This window comes from Centropristis striata, chromosome 6, assembly GCF_030273125.1.
Source record: "Centropristis striata isolate RG_2023a ecotype Rhode Island chromosome 6, C.striata_1.0, whole genome shotgun sequence".
Classification (NCBI taxonomy): Eukaryota; Metazoa; Chordata; class Actinopteri; order Perciformes; family Serranidae; genus Centropristis; species Centropristis striata.
The window spans coordinates 29,478,983-29,503,956 of record NC_081522.1 but is presented as its reverse complement, the minus strand read 5'-3'; the positions used below and the strand labels follow the sequence as shown (position 1 = coordinate 29,503,956).

At 38.1% G+C, this 24,974-nt stretch overlaps 1 protein-coding gene across 2 annotated transcripts in view; it reads right to left on the bottom strand.

Moving 5' to 3' along the window:
- The window catches only part of ckap5 (cytoskeleton associated protein 5), a 43,426-nt gene that overhangs the window by 17,076 nt on the left and 1,376 nt on the right, over positions 1 to 24,974 (bottom strand). The window contains exons 2-28 of one of the 2 annotated variants that reach the window (XM_059334353.1): positions 23,833 to 23,928; positions 21,383 to 21,576; positions 19,979 to 20,185; positions 17,847 to 18,018; positions 17,618 to 17,750; positions 16,455 to 16,555; positions 16,089 to 16,202; positions 15,851 to 15,955; positions 15,240 to 15,329; positions 13,501 to 13,665; positions 13,091 to 13,219; positions 12,818 to 12,985; positions 12,585 to 12,686; positions 11,239 to 11,349; positions 10,717 to 10,809; positions 8,910 to 9,095; positions 8,712 to 8,806; positions 7,580 to 7,763; positions 6,964 to 7,121; positions 6,395 to 6,569; positions 5,096 to 5,209; positions 4,442 to 4,570; positions 4,148 to 4,342; positions 3,880 to 4,006; positions 3,204 to 3,283; positions 1,383 to 1,493; positions 664 to 786 (exon numbers count right to left, since the gene is read on the bottom strand). In XM_059334353.1, the coding sequence (XP_059190336.1) occupies positions 664 to 786; positions 1,383 to 1,493; positions 3,204 to 3,283; positions 3,880 to 4,006; positions 4,148 to 4,342; positions 4,442 to 4,570; positions 5,096 to 5,209; positions 6,395 to 6,569; positions 6,964 to 7,121; positions 7,580 to 7,763; positions 8,712 to 8,806; positions 8,910 to 9,095; positions 10,717 to 10,809; positions 11,239 to 11,349; positions 12,585 to 12,686; positions 12,818 to 12,985; positions 13,091 to 13,219; positions 13,501 to 13,665; positions 15,240 to 15,329; positions 15,851 to 15,955; positions 16,089 to 16,202; positions 16,455 to 16,555; positions 17,618 to 17,750; positions 17,847 to 18,018; positions 19,979 to 20,185; positions 21,383 to 21,576; positions 23,833 to 23,889 (3,618 nt within the window). In that variant the 5' untranslated portion in view covers positions 23,890 to 23,928. The remainder of the gene's footprint in view (positions 1 to 663; positions 787 to 1,382; positions 1,494 to 3,203; positions 3,284 to 3,879; positions 4,007 to 4,147; positions 4,343 to 4,441; positions 4,571 to 5,095; positions 5,210 to 6,394; positions 6,570 to 6,963; positions 7,122 to 7,579; positions 7,764 to 8,711; positions 8,807 to 8,909; positions 9,096 to 10,716; positions 10,810 to 11,238; positions 11,350 to 12,584; positions 12,687 to 12,817; positions 12,986 to 13,090; positions 13,220 to 13,500; positions 13,666 to 15,239; positions 15,330 to 15,850; positions 15,956 to 16,088; positions 16,203 to 16,454; positions 16,556 to 17,617; positions 17,751 to 17,846; positions 18,019 to 19,978; positions 20,186 to 21,382; positions 21,577 to 23,832; positions 23,929 to 24,974) is intronic. The other variant, XM_059334354.1, reaches the window with a different exon arrangement.

Below are 24,974 nucleotides of genomic sequence, written 5' to 3'. Positions count from 1 at the left end.
GGACGTTTCCGTTAAATTGTTGAGCGAATAAACAAAGCTGCATAAACATACTCGTCAGAATATGGCAGTGTAATGTGTTGCTATAGGCCAATCTGTCAGTAAATTGTAGGAGAAGTAGAGATTGCACAATAGAGAAAACAGTAGAAGAAGTAGAGATTGCGTGAGAGAAAAAACAACAAAAAAGGGGGTTGCTGATCAGAAAACTTGGCCAACCAGGAGAGAAAACGAAAAAAACGTCTTCTTTTGGGTTTTCCATCAGAGTGGAAACAGCTCATCAGTCATGAGTTTAACGTTTGCTGTCAAAATTCTGAAAAATAGTTTCCATGTCCCGTTTATCGCATTAACACTTTAAAAAAAAAAAAACAAGTTTTATGGAATTATGGAGTTTCGATCAACCTTTTCTCATGTGAATCTTCAAAATGCGAACAGAAAACACGACTACAGGCTAAAGAGAGATAATTTTCTTCAGTCTCATTGTATGAATATTTAACTTTGCTAACTCGATCATTTTCCTGCTAGCGCTGCATTTAGTTTTACTCTCCTTACAGTCAATCATTATGTCTTCAGTTCCAGTTAACCTCCCAGACATATACACAGTACATAGCTGCTGCAACACTGAGCCTCTGGGATGATTAACATGTTTTTTTAAAGCCAGTCTGATACCTTCAGTTGCTTCTCCTCTTTGATCCTCTGTTCTTTAGCATTGGGGACGAGGGTAAAGATTGGCCCGGACCTATCTTCCTCATCCTTCTGGGCTTTGGCTGCAGGCTTCTTACCAGCTGCACCCTGAGAGGAGAGGCAACATCACAGTGTGAAGGAGAGTGGGGGACAAGTGTGTGTATAGTGTGTAGAATAGAAACAGGAGACAAAGAGGTGTTATGCTGAAAAGATATCAGTGCAGGTTAACATAAACAGATGTGACACTATTCCAAAATTTGAAACGCACACACTCAGAAACACACATTCATGCAGTGGAGTGATCCCTCTCAGTTTGTGCTTTATTTCTGCAAGCATGCATGTAGTGCTGTTATCAATTTGTCCCATGTCGGAGGTTTCTGAAACTTTTAAATAACTAATTTTACTTCCCACGTACATGTCCAAGTGGATTCGATTATACAGCTGTATATTCAGTGACAGTATTAGTGACTAGAGAGACACAGGATTAAACCACGCCAAGATCCGACGGGATCAAGGCAGAGAAAAGCTGGACAGGGGTTAACATCCGTCAGGCTAACAAGTGTCCGTTGAGAAACCCCGCCCAGGCTTCCTACTAGTCTACTCTGGAGCTCACAGCTGGCTTTTGATAAGTAGCAGCTGGTAGACAAAGTGTTAAAAACATTCTGGGCTGAGTTTCATCACAAGGACACCTGTAACACATCTACCTGTTGACTGCTAGCAGCAGCCTTCCCTTTGCCAGGGGGCTTTTTACTAGGATTACTGTCCTTGTCCTTGGAGGAAGGGGGAGGGACAGGTTCTTCAGGAGGGGAGGGAGGCTGGGTGGGTAAAAGAACCACATCATATTTACACTTCACTGTGAGGAAATGACTAACAAAAACCAAATGGTGTGCATACAGACAAAAAAAAACACAACAATGTCAAATGAAGATGCCTGAAATTCACAAACATTAACAGCAATGACATCAACTGAAACAAAAAATGGTGATGTGTTAATATTTACAAAAAGTACAGGGGTCTCTTCCAGAAAGCGGGTTTAAGACTCTTAAGACTAAGAATTTGTCAACTCAGAGTTGATTGAACTGACTCTGATCAGCTGTTCTGAAAACTAGCTACTCAGTTTTAAATCTCTAAGCCTAACCCTAAACTCAGAGAACATCAACTCTGACATGAAAAGCAATCAATGGAGCTCCGATATTACAATTCAGCATGGCAACAGGTAAATAGAAGGCAGAGTGTCCATTTTAAACCAGCATACATAATATGTGGACAGTGCACATTTTTTAAAAAGAAAAAGAAAAAAAAGAACCGTAGAGAAGGGAAATTGTCGATAGGTAAACAAATTAAAGTTGTATTTAGTGTTTGTATTAACTACCTTTTAGCAGACTTGCACTTCCTTAATGGATGTTAAAGTAGTGGTTTCTGACTGAATTGGGCTGTAGCAGAGAATACATTGTTACATTCATAATTTTTCGTCTTCAGTTGTCACCTGTCAGATTAAAGCTGAACAATCAAAGACATACAGTAGAGACATAACTTCAAGCTCACCGTCACACTATTCACAGCCCATTAAAACACTTTAATTGGCTTTTATGTCAAGTTCTCTCTGTCTTGGGTTTGCTCAGCACTACATCCTTCTTTTTATTTTTCTTGTTGCTATGTCAGTCATTGCTGAGTCTGAAACATTTCAGGACTACCCTGTGGTTTTATTTTTATTATCATTTTCTAATTGCAATCTTATTTGGATTATTTGATTTCTTTCTGTTTTACTTTGTTTAGAGCCCTGACCATGTATTATGTTGAGGTTTCTCCCCATGAGATAACGGTGCTCGAATGTTTGTTGTAAAAGAAAAAAATTTAATAAATCATTAATCCTAAAAAACAAAAACACTTAAATTATATTCCCCTCCTCACTCAAGCCTCTTCACGTTTCCGCAAAAAGTCCTACTATTGCCGTAAGGAGCTGTGCCGGCCTTTTGCCTTAGTGTGAGGGAGGAAAAGTGACTGACAGCACTTTAGATGGTGAGTTACAACCAGGATTTTTGATTCAGACATACAATAAAACCTTCACTAATTAATACACTTTGATATACTCTGACAGAGGCTGAATCAATGAGAAAATAAAACAGTATCTCTTAAAGAGGGAGGAGAAAGAAAGAGGGGTTTGGTGAAGAAAACCCATCAGTGAGCAGGTTGGGTCCACAGTCAGTGAGTAACATGACTGAATTTACTTTACCTCCTCTTTTGTAACTGGAAACCCAGACTTTCCCTCATCTCAGAGTTAACTCAGAGTTTTCACTAAACCAACTTTCTGGAATACACCCAGATCCACTCTTAAGTGTCTACACATTTCCATTGGTGGAAAACTTCTCTGTTGAATTAAAATGGGAAGCTAAATCCAAGTCTACTTTGGCTAGACAGGTTCAAAGCATTTATAAAAGAGTACAAAGAATAAAGAAAATATCAAAACTTCTGTTTCAGTGTGCACACTGAAAATCACAAACTGAAGTTGATGAAGAAATACATACTTTCTTTCCAGCCGCTCCTCCTCGGACTTTCTTAACTTCTGGTTTACTATCAAACTCATCAGTAGCTGGCTGCCTGGAGGCTGCAGACGAGAGGCATTGGTGAGATTTCTTAAGTTTGTGAAAACAGTGTATTTAAATATTTACTGAGGAGACTATACAAGCATTTCTCCATTTTGCACTGTAAATGGATTGAATTTATATGGCGCTTTCCCCCATATTCAGTCATGGAAAAAAATATTAGACCACCTTGTTCATTTTCATGCCTGTTACAACTAAAGGTACATTTGTTTGGACAAATATAATGATAACAAAAAAAAGCCCATAAGAGTTTAATTTAAGAGCTGATACCTAGCTCTTTTTTATGGTTTTTATGGTTTTTCTTGATAATGATTTTGGTTATTATCAGGAAAACCATGGAAAATGGCTAGATATCAGCTCTTGAATTAAACTCATGAGCTATTTTTGTTGTTATTATATTGAACAGGAAACTGAAGAAAACACAGGTGGGTCTAATAATTTTTTCCATGACTGCATGTATATATATATCTTCATCTATTTCTACATTTCTCAATCTCCATTTAACCAAATCTATTTCAATACCTTTATATAGATGTAGATACATACAAAGATACATGAATAGAGTCTAAAAAGTCAATAATTGTAAGGTCATACTAACCTGAAGCCGCTCTGCTTTGCTCTGCTGAGCCTTTCCCCCCTCCACTTTTGGCAGGAGCTGCAGGTTTAGCTGGCATCACTGCTCGGGCCTTTTCCAACATTGCTGAGACCTGATCTCTAGAGGAAGACTGCAGGGATAAGAAGACAGAGACAGTTATTGCAGCAAATACTGTAAGATATCAGTGCCTGGGGGCTCAGGCACAGAAAATGTCTATTAAAACGTATTTAGTTATTTGCTTGCTAGAGCACTATATATATGGATTCAGTACTTTGAGTTTCCCAGCAGCCTTGTCCATCTTGTCGTAGCCAAGGTGCATCATGAAGGTAGGCAGAGCGTCCTGAGCTTTCTTCCTCACGTCTCCGTTTCTGTCCTCCAGGCAGGCGTAGAGGTTAGGGACACACAACATCAGGTCCCCTGGTACCGTCCTCAGGGTTGGAAGCTTCTCTGCCAACCAGCCTAGCAACTGGGTGATTAAAAGAGATTTATTAAACAGTGTTACAACTTTTCAAAATGCAGGCTTTTCCATAACAACACACAGTAAAGAGTATACATGTCTCTGTACCTCCTGTCGTAAGAAGGGATTCTCTCTTTTCAGTTCCTCTGATAAGTCTTCTCCTTCCAGCCAATCCTTCATCCCGGTCTGCTCCACCCAGGACTGCAGAGTGGTCATGGCAGCTGCCCTTACATTACTCTGCAGAGGAACAAAGAGACATGTCCATCATCACCACAGTCAGAGATGAGACACTGTCTGCAGAGCCACATGTTTCCATCTCATCTTGCCTTTTAGGATTTATCCGTCTCTTTCCATCATATAAATCTATACATTTTAAAATGCACATTTAAATTGTAATTACACAATGTTTCATATCAAATATTTGGTTTTCTTGAGTGATTGTGTGGATGAAAGACTAGATTATATTGAAAATCAAGCATTTTCAAGAACTATACATAAACATATTCCTGACCTTGAAAAAAATTGTTATTTTAAGTATTTTCCAAACTTTATTATTTTCATGGTTGGTGCAAAATAAAATAAAAATGCTCAAATTTAACATTGTATTATTAGATTTTATCCCCCTTACTTTTTGTGTTTACTGTATGAATATTTCCAGTTAGTTTTTCTTGCAAAAAGCAAGCAAACAAACTTTTACCGGGATTACTTTAAAGGTATGATGCAAAGTATTAAGAAGTGTATTGAGTGTATGCCCGGCAGTACCTTGCTGTCTCCCAGTACAGTGATAACAGGCATTCCAAGTGATTTAACATGCTGCTTGAGTCCAGGTCCCATGGCTGTAGCCAGCTGCTGCAGGATAGTCAAGGTCTGTTGCACCTGGAGATCACAAAAGTTAATGGTCATTGTAGCATAAAATTTAACATTTACATTCTAATACCCATTACTCCTACTACTGAAAAGCTGTACTCAAATTTTGCAGAACTGTAAAACTTGAAATATCTGGTTTAGGGATGGGCGTTTGGAAGCAACTCGAGAATCTATAACATAAACAATCATTTAATCGCTATGTTTTTCTACATACTCCAGTATGTAGAAAAACATGCATACATGGGCAAAATGAAATATATATACACACATATACATATATATATATATATATATATATATATATATAGTACTATGCCAAAGGCTGTTTTGATAATGGATGCTTTTATTTTGAAAGGACGAAATAGACTCCCTGTCGATCTAAAACCAACTCAAGTAAGATTAAACTGTAAAGATAACGTCAAGGAGTTTAATGTTTTAGCCCCCGAAGAGGCATGAGGTTAGTTTTCACAGTAATCTTACATATTTAAGTGTGTTTTGTGTTTGAATAAGTTTTCGATAGATTGATTGGATTGATACAGTAAGCTAGTTTTGCTCCAATTAATACTCGTGTATTTCTGTGTGTTTTATAATTGTTATTGCAACTTTCAGTTTGCAAACTGTAGCTTCATCCAACTTAATTCTCAGCTCATTGGCTTATTGACGTATGGCCGCAGAACTGAACGCTCAGCCATGTTTCAGTTCAGTAAGTACTGATGGGCAATCATAGATACAATCAAAAGATACACAGATTGATTAAAATTTCCATGTGATCGACCAAATTCTTAACAACCATTAATCAATCATCGATTAATTATTCCCATCCCTAATCTAGTTTATTTTGACTTTGCTCCGAGACTACTGCTATTTTGTTACTTTAAAAATATATCAATATCAGATCATTTTTCTTCACAATACACAACTGTATTGACCCCTAGCATAGGTAAATAAATCTATAACAATAGTAGTAAATAAAATGTGCATTGCATTATGTTTTGAACACTACTAATACATCTCAGCAGCCATTGTAGGAAGGCCTTACAATAAAAAAGTTCCTTTTTGTAAAATAATAATAATTACTCTGCATGACCTTTAACACATTTGTGATTAAATCAAATAAAAACATTATTTAAGTTTGAGTCCTAACCCTAACTCTAGACTATTTATGAAGCAGGAGAGGCCTGCTCCCTTACTAACCAGGATCTTGTTTGAATCGGTGAGTCGTCCTTTCAGTGCCAGAGGCAGGTCTCCAATGTTGGCTGTGATGAATTTGGCCTCTGAGATGATGGCTGCAGTCTCATCCAGACCCTCCTTCCTGATCTTCCAGTTCTTATCCCCAATTTTAGCCACCAGATCAGATGTAATCTTGTCACTGAAAGATGAAGAGGGAAACAAAAAGTATAATATTTCAGTCAGTGCAATAGCGAGCAAAACAAAAACGAACTAGCCCCGCAGGAAGGAATTTATATGGTCAAAGTCACGCATAGATAGGTGATAATAAAAATAATGATAAATTATATTTATATAGCACATTTTAAGAAAGTTCATAAGGATGCTTTACAATACAATACAGTAGGCGTGACTAAAAAATATGTTGTCAGATTTACAATATGTTAATTAGATCATTATTGGAAACCAAACCCATATAAAATTGGACAAATCTCTAAAGAAGAAGAATTTTGATTATTAATTACCATGTTAAAACTCCATCTAGCTGTATTTGTGAGTATGTTATTAGTGCAGGTTGACTGAGAGTGTTTGATTACCTGATGTCTGTTCTTGGCAGCAGGTCCATAATGTCATGTCCTCCTCCTCCACCTCCTCCTCCTCCATCTTCTTCCTGTTCCTCTCCTTCATCACCCTCTTCTTCTACTGCCGACTTTTTGGTGAATCTGGTTGGAGCTGGTGGAGACTGGCCCTGCATCTGTGAGGGAGGTACAGAAACAAATCTTTAGGGTCCTACAGGTTTCACAAAAATAAGGAGGGACAGGAATTAGACACCTGTAGCTTAATTTAGAGTAAAGCTATATCCAAAAAATTACTGAGTCCGGAGAATGAGAAATTCATTGATATTCACAGAACTGTAATATTTTCTTATTGAATTGTTTCATTTGTTTAACATTTACAATTAAAGCACAATTTACAACACAAAATTCAGATTAAAAAAAAAAAGGAACACCTGTAGTTTGAGAAAAAAAAAACAGTCTGGAAAAATGTGAATTGATTTTTATAGGGTGCTATACACTGCACATAACTTGTCAGGATAGCCAAGTGGTGGGATGTCTTTTAAGTCACTTTTTAAAATTTATTTAACTGTTTTTCTTTACTGAAAAAAAAAAATCTATGATCTTTTGTTTTCTGATCCACCCAGAAAGTCCCTACCTTTTCGAACTCAGCATCTATCTGAGCCAGTAGAGCAGGCTTCTCGTCTTCAAAGAACATGCGAAGAGGACTTCCCATGTAGAGGTACATGACTCCAAGCAGGGTGATGGCAGCCGTCCGGACGGCAGGGTTAGTTGCTCCCAGAGCCGTCTTCACGTTGTTGATGAAAGCCTTCACATTGATACTGGACACAGGGAAGGTCGAAGGTCAACATGTAGTCAACAATACAAGTTATTTATGTCTTGGCTTAAGAATGCAGATAAAAGATGCTACAAGAAAGTTATTATAAGAACTACACTTAGCATCACAATTAGCCTACTTTTTCGGTCCCAATACTTGTTTTTCAGTACAGATCCAATAATATCCATAATGGGATCAGTATTTTAAGGCTACATCAAGCTTGACTTAAACATTTCCTAATTGTTTCCTAAAAATAATAGATGCTACAAGTGGAGGAAAAAGTATTCAGATCCCTTATTTAGTACTTGGTAAAAGTATTAATACCACACTGTGAAATTACTCCACTACAAGTAAAAGTCTTGCATTCAAAACTTACTGAAGTAAAAGGACAAAAGTATCAACATCAAAATGCTCAAAAGATTAAAAAGTAAAAGTACTCTGTATGCAGAATGGACCCAATCAGATCGTTTTATATATTCATTCATTACCATTAACCGCTTATCCACATTCGGGTCGTGGGGGGCTTCATTTTGTATATTCCAAACATAATTTGATTATGTGCTGTCAGCTAAATGTAGTGGAGTACAAGTACAAAGTAACATAAAATGGAAACACTCAAGTACAATTTTGAGGTACTGGTACTTGAGTAAATGTACTTAGTTACATTCCACCACTGCATGCTACAGCTATGAATGTGTAGTGAATTGTCAGTTATTATAAAATTAATAAATTGTACACCATCAAACTGTTAAAGTTCAATGCAGGAATTTAAATTCCAGCATTTTATGTATACAACACATTAAGATGGAATTTAAGTGAATTGATCAGCCCCATTGAAACCGATTCCTCTCCAAATATTAGAGGGGGCATGCGCCCAATATTAGTATTATTTCAGCCTCAATTACAAGACTTTTTCAGTGTTTACAGCATTAAAATAAGGACTGAAAGTTACCCAGCAAAGCCAAACTCCTTCATGGCATTACACAGCCAGTTGAGAGTCTCTGCCTGGTTTTTGGGGTTCTTCTGTGCAAAGGCCATAGACACAACCTGACAAATAAAACAAAACCATGTAACTACAGTATATCAATCATCATCATCTGCAACTACTAGCTCATTAATAGCTTTTCTTGTACAGTAATAGGCTACAAACTTGTTCTGCGGTCCACGGCAGTGAGCAACTCTGTCCAATAGCAGTTAATGCCTCTTTGGCATTTCCACCACATTTGACGTCTCCGACCTTATCCACCAAGCCGTCCAGAACCACAGAGGCTGATGTCTTAGAAAACTGTCCTCTCTGAGCTATAAGAGCCACGATGCGCAGCTTCATTTGCATCACCTACACAGGGGAGACAACATTAGAATAGGTACACCATATTCCCTCATGTACTTGGGCCAATGTCTTTATTTTGGCAGATTATTTTGCATATGAATAATCCAAATTTTCTTTATTGATTTTAGTTTTGGCTCTGATATTCGTTGTTTAAGGGTTATTTGGTTTGGCCCACATATGCTAGACAATAGTGTATAACTCACATGTTGATTTATAGTTTATACATTTCTGTATGGATTTTTCCCTTCCAGTGTGGGTACGACTGAACAATTTCATGTTTTCTGTATTGTTGGAGCAAGTAGTTATTACCATCCCTTGGTTTCTTCACTTTGTTAATTTAAGAGGTGATATCTAGCCATTTTCCATGGTTTCCTTGATAATAACTAAAATCATTATCAAGAAAACCATAGAAAATGGCTTAAATTAAACTCTTATCAGCTATTTTTGTTGTTATTATTATATTAGTCCAAACAAATTTACCTTTAGTTTTACCAGGCATTAAAATTAAGAAATTGAAGAAAAAGGGTGGTCTGATAATTTTTTCCATGACTGTATTTTCATACATGTGACCATGTTTTAAATTTTGGGCCCCCTCTTAATGAGAAAAGGGGCGGGGATATGCAAAAGTCCTTTTAGTCTAAGTCAATGTCTATTGAGTGTTTGTTTAATTTTCAAAAGCACCCTGATTAAATTCAGAAATCCCAGCCAGGATTCTTTGTTCTTTATTAGATAGATCAGAGCAAGAGATGATGTTGACTGGATAAAAAGAAAATGATCAAAAATCCCTCCTGAATTCTACATTAATACACATAGACGTTAGCCTGGGTATACCCATGCTGCCTTGCACGCTCAACTTCGTTTGAAACTGCAAGACGGCATGGTGCCCATGGGCGATTCCTAGCCCTGCTTTTGGTATCCAAGCACAGGACGGGGAGGGACGGCAAGACGATGACGTAATCTACCAACTAGCCCCGTTAGTGGCTAAGCTAATGGGGTTTAGCTAGACCCCGGTCGTTGTTGTTGTTCTGTCCCTCTACATAAGTCATCTTGTATAATTGATACGATGGGCTAAGAGCTATGTACAGACACTTTTGATAGACATTCATAGCACCCAATAAACGGCTCTGGACGATCGTAAACCACGTCTCCTCTACGGAAAAATTAATGGGTGGTCTTCAGACTATATCTCTTTTGTGATATAGTCTGGCGTTAGCCAGGCTACATCGACGTTGAGAAACACCATAGAAAGAGCCATGCTGTGATTTTCTTTCAAAATTTTAGACATTTAGGGATTTTGCCCTTTTCCATTTCATATAATTTCAGCAGGATATGAGCACCTCCACTGTGGCATTAAAAATCGGCCTGCTACAGCCTCCTCAAGGAGTTAGGTTACAGATATGACGGCTGATCAGCTGCACGGTTTATCAGAAGATGACGTAACTTCAGAGGAAAGAATATCTCCTTTCTTTAAAAACATGTATCCTCACAATTAAGGGTGAAAATCATACCCAGTATTTTTTCAGGAGGCAACATTACATTCTTCGTTTAGGCAGCTGCTGCCACATCACTTCAGGAAACTTTCAAACAGCTCCACCTCCAGCTGCTGCAGCAGTCAGAGACGGGTTACCTGGAAGTTAGTCTCTTTCCAGCCTGGTTTCTTGGCCAGCATCCTGACTAAGGCTTGGCAGGGCATCACAGCCTTATCCATAGTCTCAACAACCTAGAAGCACACACAAATTATTATTATTATTTATAGTCCTGTATTATTGTGTAACAGGTAGTGACACATCAACCTCTTCCATGGCTCCAATAGATTTCAACATGCAATGCGAGTTTGTGTTTTACACTGAAAACTTCAAATCAAAATGCAATTTCTCATTACTTGTTGACATTAAAAACTATTTTAGATCCCTTTAGGACCGCAACCAATTATTTTCATTATCGATTAATATGCAAATTATGCTCTCGATCATTTGGCCTTAAATGTATTTCTTAAAATTCAAAAAATAGTGCGAAATTCACATTACATTTAAACTGATTATTTTATTATAACAAATACATCAGTTTTATGCAACTGATAAAATGTATGAAGTCATTGGTCAAGAACTGATGCAGTTCTCAAGGAAGGAAACAAAAAAAGCAACTTTACCCTCTGGAACTCCTCCATACTAGCCAGTCTCTCCTTCCAGTTGGCTGAGTCCAGCTGCTGTACACAGGTGGAAGGAAGTACACCTGCTGCCAGATCCTCGCACGCCTCAATCTGACATGGAAACACAACTTTAGTAATCAGATCTTCTTTATGTAATCAGAAACTCAAACAGCAATATACCATTAATCCTTTTGACACCCATAGTCATTGTAACTAGGGATGGGTGTTTGGAAGAAACCTGCCAACTTGAGCATTTATAACGTTAACGATCAATTAATGAGTTAATCTGCATACATGGGCAAAATAATGGATGCTTTTATTTTGAAAGGACGAAAAGAGACTTCTTGTCGATCTAAAACTAATTCACGTGAAATTAAACTGTAAAGATAACATCAAGGAGTTCAATGTTTTAGCTCCCGAAGAGTTATGAGGTTAGTTTTCACAATAATCTTGGATATTTGAGTGTGTTTTTTGTTTAAATAAGTTTTGCTCAAATTAAAACTCTTGTATTTCTGTGTGTTTATTGCAACTTTCAGTTTGCAAACTGTAGCTTTATCCAACTTAATTCTCAGCTCATTGGCTTATGAACGTACGGCTGTATTTCAGTTCAGCAAGTACTGATACGCAGTCATAGATAAAATTAAAAAATACAGATTGATTTAAAATTCCATGTGATCGACCAAATTCTTAACGACCATTAATCGATCGATTATTATTCCCATCCCTAATCTGGTCTATTTTAACTTTGCTCTGAGAGTACTGCTATTTTGTTACTTTAAAAATATATCAATATCAGATCATTTTTCTTCACAATGAAGAACTTTGTTTATTGGTGACTAGCATAGGTAAATAATTCTATAACAATAGTAGTAAATAAAACACATTGAATTATGTTTTGAACACAATACAACTCAGCAGCCCTTGTTGAAAGGGCTTATAATTAAAATATACACAGATTGATTAAAAATTCCACGTGATCGACCAAATTCTTAACAACCATTAATCGATCATCGATAAATTATTCCCATCCCTAATAGTAAACATTTTTCAACAAAAAAAACCCCTCGCCGTTCGGTGTCTTTTTTTTGGTTTTTGGGGATGGTAGGTAATGGATGTTTTTTTAGGGAAATAGTAGGTTAGCAGTAGTAGCCACTCATGTGGAGTTACAGTCAAATGCCAGTTGTGCACAAATGTGGTTAAGGCTGTCCACTTGTGATGAGATCATTTTAATAATGTGAACGGGCACTGGAAAAAGACGGGCCATGCACTCGTGTGTACATAACATGACCATGACACACTTTTTTGCAAGGGCTTCAACCGCAGGGTAAATTTATGCATGGACTTACTGAGAGTTCAGTCTCTGTGAATTCTTTATTGTCAGGGGCCTTTTTGGATTTTCCACCAGCTGCAGAGGCTGGCTTGCCTTTCTTAGATGGACCTGCTGAAGCCTGCAGGAAAGAAAGACACGTTAGGTACATATGTAGACACTTGTTATAATCTCCATAACTCCGTAGGATTGGGATGAACCCAGGGGACAAATTTGTTTTGTATTCATTTTTGTTGTGTTTTTTTAGTATACCTTGCTGGCAGCACCAGTTTGGGTCTTCCTTGGGGGGCCCGAGGATTTTGTCGGTGCTTCAGAAGGGGGAGGAGCTTTAGCTGCTGGCTTCTTTTCCCCTCCACCACCTCCTCCTCCTCCTGAACCCTTCTTCCCAGGGAGCTCCACTTTATCAGCAGACTCCTTTATCTGTTTGTATGAGACAAAGGGACACTTGTTAGCAGTCAATTACAAGAAAGACGGGGGCCTGATTAGGGTTTTCCCTCCTTTTATCTTTGTTTTACCAGTTCTTACCTTATCCAGTTTGAGTTTATCCAAATCGGACAGGAAAGGGTTTACAGCTTTCTCTCCCACCACTTTCATGGCTGTTCCCAAAGCTTCAAAAGCAGCGTCACGCACTTCAGGAGCAGAATCATTCACTTGCTGAGATGTTGAAAGACAAAAGTAAAAGTGTGCTTTTAAAAGGTTACATTTGAAATGGGAGCCAAGTGTCTATCCATCATTTTAATGAATTGCCTAAAATTATGTCACACCTAGTGATGTGACGCTTAGTCCCAATACCGTATGTTGTGTGAAACAATGCACTCTTATAGGTTATTCACGTCAATTACAGTATGGTACTTTATCTGTATCATGAAGTACAGCATTACCAAAAGGGAAAGGTAGTAATAATGTTTAGATGTTTCCAACCAAAGTATGTGTACCTTGATGAGAGCAGCACAGAATGGTTTGAGGACGCTCTTGGGCAGCGTGGCCTGTGTGCAGTGTCTAAAGGAGCGGGCCAGAAACAGAGAGGCCTGCTGCTTAATAGAGGGGTTCTTGTTGTCCATCACACCCAGGATGTCCTCTGAGAGGTTCTGAAGGGTGGTCTGGGGAAAAAAAAAGAAGTCATATTAAGTATAACAATGTATAAAACTACAGGAAAAAGATAGATCCTCCCACCAGCAGTACAACCCTAGAAAACATTGAAATTTAATACAGTATTGCATAAGAGGAAGAGAAGCATATCCTTCACCCTCATATCCAGTGTAGCTGAAATAATGAAAACATTCCTGCTGCCATCACACGGTTCGTTTACAGTATGAGTAATAGTCTAAAGGCACTCAATGCAAACACTATATCATCATCGACAGAAAGTTCAGAAATCTAAGGTTACAACAATGATATTACCGCAAAATCATTGGGCTAAACAGATCTTGTAAAAAAACATTAAATTCTGCACTACTCAGGCTCAGCAAAACTGGGAAGCCATGCATGACTCATCGGGGGTCTCACTTGGAGTTGAGAAGAGAGGACAAGAGGTTATAAAAATGTAAATAGTCCAATATGTAGAGCATGTGGAGAGCCCTTTTTTTTGTTCCAATATGGGGCATTAAGCTGTGGTCCTGCTTGCTTCTAACTCCTGCTGTTGTTGTCATTGGATCATGGTTGGCCCTGGATGGTATTTGATTTTCCTGCTGTGGTGCTGCTCAACATCAACTGCATCGCCACTGGTTTGTGGTGGTCCTGCTTGACATCCACTACTACTATCACCATAGGGCTAGGACTCTTGCTGTGCATGCTGCAGATATAGAGATATAGTCTAGCATAACCAGCATCACCACAGCTACTATCATTACTAACTGACATCATTATAGTGATGTCATCATTATCATTGTTCATCTCCATCTCTTCCTCCACCTCCCTCTCCCTCTCCCATTCCTTCTACTGTAATTTAACTATGTGGATCTGTTCTGCTCTATCTATTGCACATCCCTCCTCTGTTGCTCTCCCTGAGATGTCTTCTTTTTTACCCCAGTTAAAAGGTTTTTTTTTAAGGACTTCTTCTTTGCCCGCTGTGGGGTCAAAGGACAGACTGTATCATATTCTGTAGCCATTTGAGGAAAATTTGCATTCTGTGATTCTGGGCTATATAAAAGAAGATAAAAAATTAAAATGGAATGATTTGTTGTTCACAAGCACGGTGATACCCCCTTCTTTCTCCCTTACTACACCTCTCAAGTCTCCGTTCTCCCAAACCATGGCCACGGTTGTGTTTGCATCCAGAATATGTCCTTGCAGCCATGACTCTGAAGCATACAACACTGTGTTCAAATGGCCACGACACGGTCGACAAATTGTAACATGGCATCTGTGGACGTTATAAGGAGGTCCTTTTTAGAACTGTTACACTGCTAATTGCAGTGAAAAACAAGGCCACAAGACCTGAAATTGCTTGGATTGAGGAGATTAACAGACGTGCACATCCAAAAGATGCCACACACACAGTGGGGAAAGAGATTGAAGGATATTATCACACACACTGTTTTTTTTCTTTTTCTGACCTAATGTTTATCGCAGTAGCTAGTTCCTCCATTACTTCTGCTCATCAACATTTCATTGGATGCTTCAAGAAGAGCTGGTCACTGCAAAAATATTTAATCAAATTAAGGATTATACTTACAGTGTGGAAAATGGCATCCATAGCCTCCTGCAGTGCCTGGACAACCTGAGGCTTCTTTTCCTTGAACTTCTCCAGAATAGTTGGAACAACCTAACACACACACACACACACACACACACAGAGAGTTCTGATTTAGCAGTGATCACACATGGAAAAGTACAGTTCAAACTAACTCAAAAAGTTAGACAACTTGTGCAGGTTTAGAAATGTAAGTTCTTCCAAAAAAATAAAAATAAAAATGCACTGATCTGTTTGTTCATCTGCATTTAACAGCATTAATATCCAGATGGCAACATCTTTTTGTTTTTTTGATTGCCTGTGGGCATTTGAGAGAAGTGGGAACCATGTAGTTTTTTGCATGCAGTATAAAGTTGTTATTTTCACCCACTGCATTTATAATGCCATCAAAATCAATGACTGAAAGTTATTATCATGCTGTCCATACTGCTGGACTGTCTGTGTTCCAGTGCTAGTACTTTGTGGGCAATTATACTCATTTGGCTTCACAGAAATGAAAGCAAACCCACACCAAGGTGCCAATACAGACTTTGTTAAGATACTTAATTATGAAAAAATAAACTGCTGTCATAATATAGATTCCTTTCACTTACTTGTCCTGCATATGTTCCAAACTTCTTCCTCAGTCCACTGGCCAGTGCAGCCAGACATTTGGCTGCCACGGTCACCAGCATCACATTGGCATCTTTCCCCACAACCTGAAACATAAAACCAGTCAGCGTACAATGTCGAGTCACCAGATCCCCAAAAACTTAAGTCTTGTTAAACAACAGATTGGATTGGCTTTAACCTTACATCAAGTTAAAATATTAAAAGTTATTCATTCTTTACCTTTTTCAGAGCTCTGACAAGGTCTCCATAGTCTCCATTCTCTAGTTTGGGGTTCTTTGTCAGAGTCTCTATAGCCTCTAGGGCTTCTTTCCTCTCCTGCCACTTTTTAGCTTCCTGCAGAAACAGAATGGGGGACACATGTTGCAACATTTTGTATTCCATCATGAGGAAAGGCATACTTACAAAAATATATGTACTGCACACTTCTCTACCTGTTAAGGAGAGTTTCAGTAGTAGAATCTAAATTTACACACAAACACGGAATCTTCTTTGGAAACCTTAAGAATCTATTCAAGATTTAGCCAGTTGACACAGACATCATGTTTTTGAGGGGTTTAAGTAGTCCACATAGCTAGACTAACTTACGATTTTGTCATAAAAATCTTTGGGCATCTTGGACAGAATCTCCACAGCTTCCAGCAGCTCATAAGGGTCCACTGCTGCCACGGTTTCAGCTTCATCCTCTCCTGAAAGAGGAAGAGAGAGAAAAAAAAAAAAAGAAAAAAAAAAAAAAGAGTTTCCATCAGATGAGGGCCCGACCCGATATGGGACTTTTGAGGCTGATAACGACTCAGGAAGGGTTAATATTTGATTACCAATGTAACAGCTGATCTGAGTTTTTAGACTTAATACAGACTCCTTTAGTTTCTATGTGGATTTTGTATATGAAAAGTTACTCGGACATGTACAGCTCTATATTTTGGGGACCTGCAGTCCTATGCAAAAATAACAGTGACAGTCAGGAAATTACAGATATATTTTTAAAATACTATCACTCATAAGTGGTTACAAACCCACCCACCCACAGTGGACAATTGGCTAGAAATTGTCATGGAGATTCAAGAGTTGGAGAGACTGACTTTCCTTCAAAGTCTGAAAAAAGATTTATATATCAACAGATTGGCAAAATGGACATCATACTGGAGGAAATAAAGGACATGGCTGGTGGTTCTGCTTCCTCGTTTTACCTTTTCTTTTGGGGTTTAAAAATATGTATGTTTTATGTATAATTGTAAGATAATATGCTTTGCATTTCCTGACTTGAGAACTTTGGATGTCAGGCAGTGATACTTGTTGAACTGTGTGTTTGCATTTCTTGCTGTTGTCAAAATGAAAATAAAATTTAAGTGAAAAAAAAAAAGTTACTCAGAAGGTTGCTTTCTTAAACAAAAACACTGTCTTAAAAGTATATTAACATCATTACACATTGTTTAATGTATTATATTTCCAACTACATGGCCATCTGTGGAGAAGTAGTCCCACAACTTACTGCCTATTCAGTGGGTGATGCAGGAAAGAACATTTTATCTACATGATGATGCAGTTTCTACACAGTACTAAGCACCGTTTTCTGCATTACATGCTGTGTAAAAAAAGTTTTCATGTTTGAGCATATCGGACAACATATACACTGACACAAACAATATCAGCCAATCAATCAGTCCTGCTCTGGTCATGACTCTACTCTCCTCAGCAACGAAAAGAAACAAAGCAAAGGTTTGTTTGCTCTGCCAACAAGTTAAACCTACCACCGGACTGTTCTCCTCCTTGGGCTTGTTGCTGCTCAAACTTTGCCTTCAGGTCCTGCTGTGAGCGCAAGAACCTGGTCTGCTTGGGAGGCGCTGAAGGCAGCTTCACCCACTCCTCCTCCAGCTCCTTCAGCTGCAGGGACAAAACAAAACAAGCATTTAGTTTAACTTGATAATTTAAGCTGAACACTAAAGGAGGCGTGTATGTGCAAGGATGAGTTGGTCCCACCTGTACAGAGTTAATGTTTTGCAGTGGTGGTCTCAGAGCATCTCTGATCCATCTGTAGATCTCTATAGCAAGCTGCTTGGCTTCGTCTCTCACCGCCTTCTCTCTGGATTCAAACTGCTTGGATAAAATCTTGACCACGGGCTTCAACGTCACTATTTTGGATCCAAACTCACTAGGGGGAGATGATGACAGACCGAGAGATGACAAATGTTAGTTAATGACCAGAGATAGACTGCAGTATGACTGTTCTGACATTTAACAGTTCTTGTTGGGGAGGAGCTAAAGTGCCTATTAATACAACTGCAGTGCGCTTTCTAAGAGGAAATCAAAAATAGTGTGAAAATTGTGCGACAACATATTAAAAATAAAAATGAAATAGATATACAGTATACAATATTTAGGGGTGAGAATTTATTACATTTCATTGATATTAATGCCATAATCAATTCTTGGGACATCAATGGTTTATTAGAATAATAAAATATTAAAGCCCCCTTCCAGTATATTGTGCCATTTTTATGATATTTCATATTTCACTTCCTGACAATGCTGACCAGCCACACTGTTTGAGCATAAAATTAAGTAACTTGTCAAAAAATATTTGGAAAAGTTGCAAAAAGACAGTTTTTGGTAATGCAGGAAGATCATGTATGACTATAGTAGTGCTATATGTCTTATCCTCATCCAAGCTACAAGATATACAGTCTGTGTGTTAGCATTAGCTCCCCTATCGTATTGCATTCACTAAGGTTTTATATATTGCCACTTTTGTTTCCTAGGAGGTAGGCCTGTCACGATAACATGTTTTAGGACGATATATTTTCCCAGAAACTATCCTGAGAAACGATAGTATCGTTGTATCGATGTCATTTTAATTTTATAACGTTATAAGAGCATAATAAGTACATCCTTTTCCACAGCAATGGATTTTTACATCTCGAGAATATTAAACATTGAAATTGAAATGTGGAAAAGAAATATTAAAACATGCTAGATAAATAAAACAAATAAATTAACTACAACCAAAACGAATAAAATAGACTTTCAGGCTCTGTTAACAAAAAATGCACGAGTTAAACATTATGTATTATATAATTTTATATTATAAATAATGTATAAACAGCTGGAACAGCTGCTTGGGATTTTTTTTTTTCCGGCAATTCTTAGTGCCTGTCAAACTTTTGGAGCATTCCTTTAAACACAACACAAAAAAAAAGCACAAAAAGGTCACGCATGTAAACGACAATATATTGAGTCCAGAAAAAAAACCTATTGTGTGCATTTTTATAAATCGGACAATAAGTCATTATAGTAATTATCATGACAGGTCTACTAGGAGGGCTTAGTCATGACCCACTCCACTTTCTGATTTTCTGGGACGTATCAGCTCTGTTGGTTTGGCTTAATTAGATTTAGGTTTGAGCAGTGAGACTGGTTAAGGTTGAGGTAAGAATATCAGAGTAGTGCAGGTCATGGCTTCACCATTAAAAAACATGTCACCCTGCTTTCTAGCTAATTTTACAGTTAATTACTGCCACCTAGTGACATAGTACGACCATGGCATTACATGACAGAGATTGTTGGATTCTATACCAGTAAGTAGGGTTGTCAAAAGTATCAATACTCAAAAAAGTATCAATACTAAAACATTGTATCCGGATACGATACTCATTTTCAAAAGTATCGAGTATCCGAAGCTTATTATCATAGTTGCAGTTTCTTTTTGCACAACTGTTTTTTATTATAAAAATATTTAACCTGTGGTTCTGTTAATTTTTACATGTTGCATTTTTCTTGTTAATAAAAATATTTCTGTTGAATTTTGGGGTCATTGTTTTTATCCTTGGTATCGAAAATGGTATCGGTATTGAGTTGAAAATATTAGTATCGTGACAACCCTACCAGTAAGCTGTTGAGGGTTTTGATCTCCAAAGTTAAAAATCATATTTCTATCAACACTGATCTCATACATGGCCTCTCTGGAATCCAAATAACAGAAATCATTTCATAGCGTGACATACTCTACACAGCATATCCTCCAAAGCATGCAACTTAATTTAAGCACATCCACAAGAGATTCACATCAAGGTTTTTTTAGTGTGGTTATTTTAACCCAGGAAAGGAATACTGACCTGAGAGCCCTCCTGAGTGTCTCGAGGCAGGCCACCACAATCTTGGGGTTTTTGTTGTCCAGACCTTTGAGCAGCTCGTCTTGAACCACCTCAGCCTTCTCTATCTCGATGTACATCAGGCAGATGTCTGAGCCTAGCTCCTTAGCCCGTGCCTTTGGCTGGTTGAACACTTTGGTTACCACGCCCGACACCACCTCCCCGGTCGTCCTGTAGACAAGGGCATCGACAAACACAGCCAGTCAGAAAAACACTGGACATACTGTACTCATGAACACACTCTTATGCCTCTGCGATATATTGCGATTTCATCATTTAACTGTATTTTGTGTCCTCAACATTAAATTAAATTAAGAATTGTTTTAACAAATAAGAGAAAATTCTTTTAGTTTCTCCACAATGAGAGTCAAACCTACAGACTGATCAGTTTGATATCAGTTAAGTTCAGTCAAATTGAACTTAACTGATATCAAACATGTTTGGACAACAACAAGCAATAAGCTTCACTACTCAGAATTTTTTTGAATGAAACATAAAAAACCCCCAACTTTTCAGCGTTATTTTGACAATTCCCGACCCGCACATGGTGTCTATAGATTCATTAGATCTTCTAGTTTCATATGATATCAGTATCTCCAGTATATTCCTAAAAGTGAGCCCGCTACAATCTCAGAGGGAAAAAAAAAAAAAACTGCGAAAATACTGACTGCCTGTCGAACACTAAATATTGATACTTTGTGGCCATGAATCGATATAATATTGCCACGCAAAATATCACGATAATATGCTGTATCGATTTTCCCCCACACCTCTAGTTATAGCCTATAGTTTTAATAAATGGTACTGACAAATTGTTTATCAATTTTAAGTTTTATTTTTACTTTGCCAGAACTGTGGCTCTGATTCTGAATGATGACTGGAGACCTGTTTCTACCATTTAGCCTGGATAAGAATTGTAGCTTTCACACACACACACAGAGAGAAAGAAGCCAACAGTCATGAACAAGAGATTACTTTTTCAGCACATGGTCACATGTGGGGCACACTAGTGGCTCACATGGTTGAGCTTTCCACTTCTAGATTATTCTTTGGGGCCATTAAAAAGCCTCAAATAATCATAGAATAAAATAATGAATAACTATGCTTAATTTAGCATCACCAGATATTCAGATTTCTTAACCATAGCATTAACTACTATAACAGCACTAAACAGGGCTAAGCTATGTAGTGGCACTAACCACACACACTGGGAGAGCCTCTGACAGGAAACCTCCCATAAACTCTCTCAAAGAAGCATAAATGTGCTACTTGTGTCTGTCAAAGCTACTTCAGCCTCCCTGTCCCATCAGGGAAGAAACTGAAAGGTCAAAGCCCCCACATGAAATTCTTGTTGCAACCACTACTTACTTGCCAGCTACATGGGCATTCTCAATAAAGGCCAGGGCTGCATCCAGGCCTTTAAGCTGAGCCACGGCATTAGAATCAGTGACAAACTTCTTTATCAGTCCCAGGTACTTCCCCCACTCTGGACTCTTCTCATCTTCTATTCTCTGGAACAACTTCAGGGCTTCTTCATAGCCATTCAGACGGGCTTTCCACACCTGAAGAAGAGCAAGTGTTAGGAAAAAAAAGAGTGTGAAGGCCAGAAAGAGAAACGGGTATAAAAAGTTACATATCAACTGGGATTTATCAACACCAAACTAGATGTATTTGGGACGCATGTGGTATAAAATAAGAATAGTTTTGCATTTGATCTGGAACTGTGTATTCCAACTCAAAACAACATTCCTAAAGTAAACTGTAAGGACTCAGTGCTTAGGGCCAGACAAAGCGCCATTACTCATTTCACTCTCTGCTGTCACATGCTTAGCTCGCTCACTAAGTGAGGACACGTTTGCCTTGGAGCTGACATTAGCTAATGTTGATATAAATATGAAAAAGAAAAGGACAATGCTCAGGTAATAACATTTACATTTAGCAGACGCTTTTATCCAAAGCGACTTACAGGAAGAAAAAAAAAAGCAAACAATCAAGGTATAGTGCAGTAAGAGCCATTGGTGCATCAATAAGTGTCTTATAATTTAGTGACATCCCTCCAGTTGTGCAGTTGAAATCAAAATGTCTTGAGACCAAGACCTATCTGCAAACGTATACGCTGGCTGAATACTATTTTCTTCAACTAACCCGTTTAGCCTGAACTAATGCACCTGTGACAGATTGTCCATCACTGAATTCACAAAAAAACAAGACTTAATTTAAGACTTGATTTACACACAATAATAAAAACATTCACCAGTGTCAGTTGCTTACTACAATTACAACATTCATAAAGCCAATAATGCAGTAGATTGTTTCTCTATAGGTTTTCTGTTTTAAAAAACGGGTTTTATATCATTAGAAAAATGTAAAGGACAGCAAGTCAATGAACAACCTATTTACTTTTCAGGAGTAATTCACTTTTTGAACTCAGACAGCACCTGTACCCACTAAAGTCACTAGAAACACCCCAGCTAATTACTGCCACCTATTGACATAGCAAGGGCATTACCAGGAAGCAAGTTCTGGTTTTGTTCTATTCAAGTTAAAATCAGTTATTTACACTGATCTAATACATACGTGCACCAACAAATCTGTCACAGCCATGGAGGACTTTAATTCCGGCAAATGTATGGTTTGTCATTTTCTAAAACAGCAAGCTCTTTTAGTTTTTCGCATTGATTATTCAAACAAGGAGGAAAAAAAGTCTGTTTTTTTGGACCGCAGCACGGGACCATTGCATCTCTGTGCTTCCTCATGTTTGCTAAATGGACAGCCAGACAGACAATGTTTCCGGAAGCTCGGGAAGTGCACAGCTGCCTTCTGCATGCCTGCACCCCTCCCCGGCTCTCTAAAGGACTGTACACCGCTGTTGCCTAGCAACTATGTTGTTAATCGCTTTTATTTTATATTTTGCTTTGCTGTATTGCATGCAGGTTTTGTGTATGTGTACACATGTATATGCGTATATACAGATCTATGCATGTTTGAGTGCTTAGAGTTGTCTGGGATTGGGAGTTTGGAGAATCTAGGGAGTGTTTCACAGACATTATGATAGATGCGAAGAGAAAAAACAGACAGGAAAAGGAGAGATTGACCTAGCAGGAGGCCAGTGCACCAGGATTCATTTAGAGAGCTTTGTGAGATGAAGGGCAGCAGAAAGCTGCTGAGCTTATAATCTTGCTATATAACTAGTAATATTTGCTGGCTTTGCTTTCTATGTCTTGTTTGGCCATTTTAGCAAGGCGTTGACTAGTTCTTTATCATAAGTAATATACAAGTGAAAATGAATTTAAACATATGTTTCTTTTAATATTATTCAAATTAGATTTTTGTGAAAGTAAGCAACCACTTGGGATTACCATTTTGTTTCTATGTTTTTTGTGCTTGGTGCATTTGGTGAAAGGACATAGCTGCAGTTTCCAGTTACAAAAAGGTCAACAACAGTCAATCTCTGTAGGGATTCTTTATGTTATTCACTGTTATAATCATTAAAAATCAGTAAATATACTGTATATCTTCACTTGCTAGCGTAGCATACTAGTTAATAATTGATGTGCTGTACTACGCTAAGGTGAGTTTCACAGGTTTTTTCACCTATCTGATCAGGAAAAAAAGTTGTTTAAACCGACTGCAGTAGAGTTTATGGAGCAGAGCTGGATAGTTGTCTGACCCTTGTTTGAGCTGGAAGATTATTGGAAAACCTGCGTTCAAAGGGCAGGTGTGTGACAGGGGTGTGATATGCCACATGACTTGACTTGACTTGACTTGACAGAAAATATCATTGAGGACAAACGTCACTTAGTCAGTGAATCAGTTACCTTGTGTTCACATTTCTGGTCGATGGGAAGCTTCATCCACTCGCTATCGTCCCCCATGGTGGCCGCTCAGGGGTGGGCTTCCCCAAAGGTACTTAACTGAAAAAAAAAAAAAGATAGAATTATTTACAAAAAAATGCACTTGATGTACTGCATTTGTCGTTTGCTGCTGGGGGAATATGAGAAGCCTAAGAATGATCACAGAAATCTTGAGGTCAGTGGAGCACTGCTTGAAAAGCAGCTGCAGCCAACAGGGTCGCACCTCTGCTTGGGACATTCAACTTACACTGCACAGGAGCAAATTAAACCAATAATTATGACTGTTGTGTTGAGATAAACAAATTCACTGCAGTTTCAAAATCACCTAAAATTTCAGCCTGATGCACGTCATCCGCACAACTTATTATGGTGCTATAGTCAAATATATAAGATCTACTAACTTAAGGTATGTAATGTAGATCAGTGTTTTTTAAAACTTTTTCAGGTGACCCCAAAGAAAAGTGGATCATATGAACAATTTCTATTTTGTGAGAACACGCCGGCGAGCAAGCTTAAAAGGATTTCTACCAGAGCCAAACCCACAATGGATTTTTGACGCTGATCCATGACTTGAGAATAATAACAGGCTTCACCACAGATGCAGTTGATAAAAGAGACTGAAAATTGTGTAAAGTCATTTCTTCAGATGCAATCCCACTCACTGACATGAACTCAATTCCACTTGAAAGCATAGGCCTGTGTTTGTCTAATGCACATTCAGGAGGGAGGGGCTATAGATTTATATTTCATATTGATCCAACCCAGCCTGCTAAAAAGGCTAAAGACATCACCCACATCTCAGCAAAGTGCTGTCAGCTTGGAGCCAGTCTTGCATATAACCAATACAAGCTATCCAATTGTTTGTCTCCCTACCCACAAGTAGTTTATGACCATTGTTCATAATAGCAATCTTAAAAGTTCACAACTCATTACAAACATTTGACACAAAAATAACTGATGATTGATGGTAGAAGGAGCACCTAAATTACTTTTTAATGCTCATTTTTATGTCACCTAGGGTAATTTAGGTAGGTTCACAGACATAGCCTTCCATGTCTGCAGCTATAGCAACAAACATCACATCATTCAAACATGTTTACATTTAA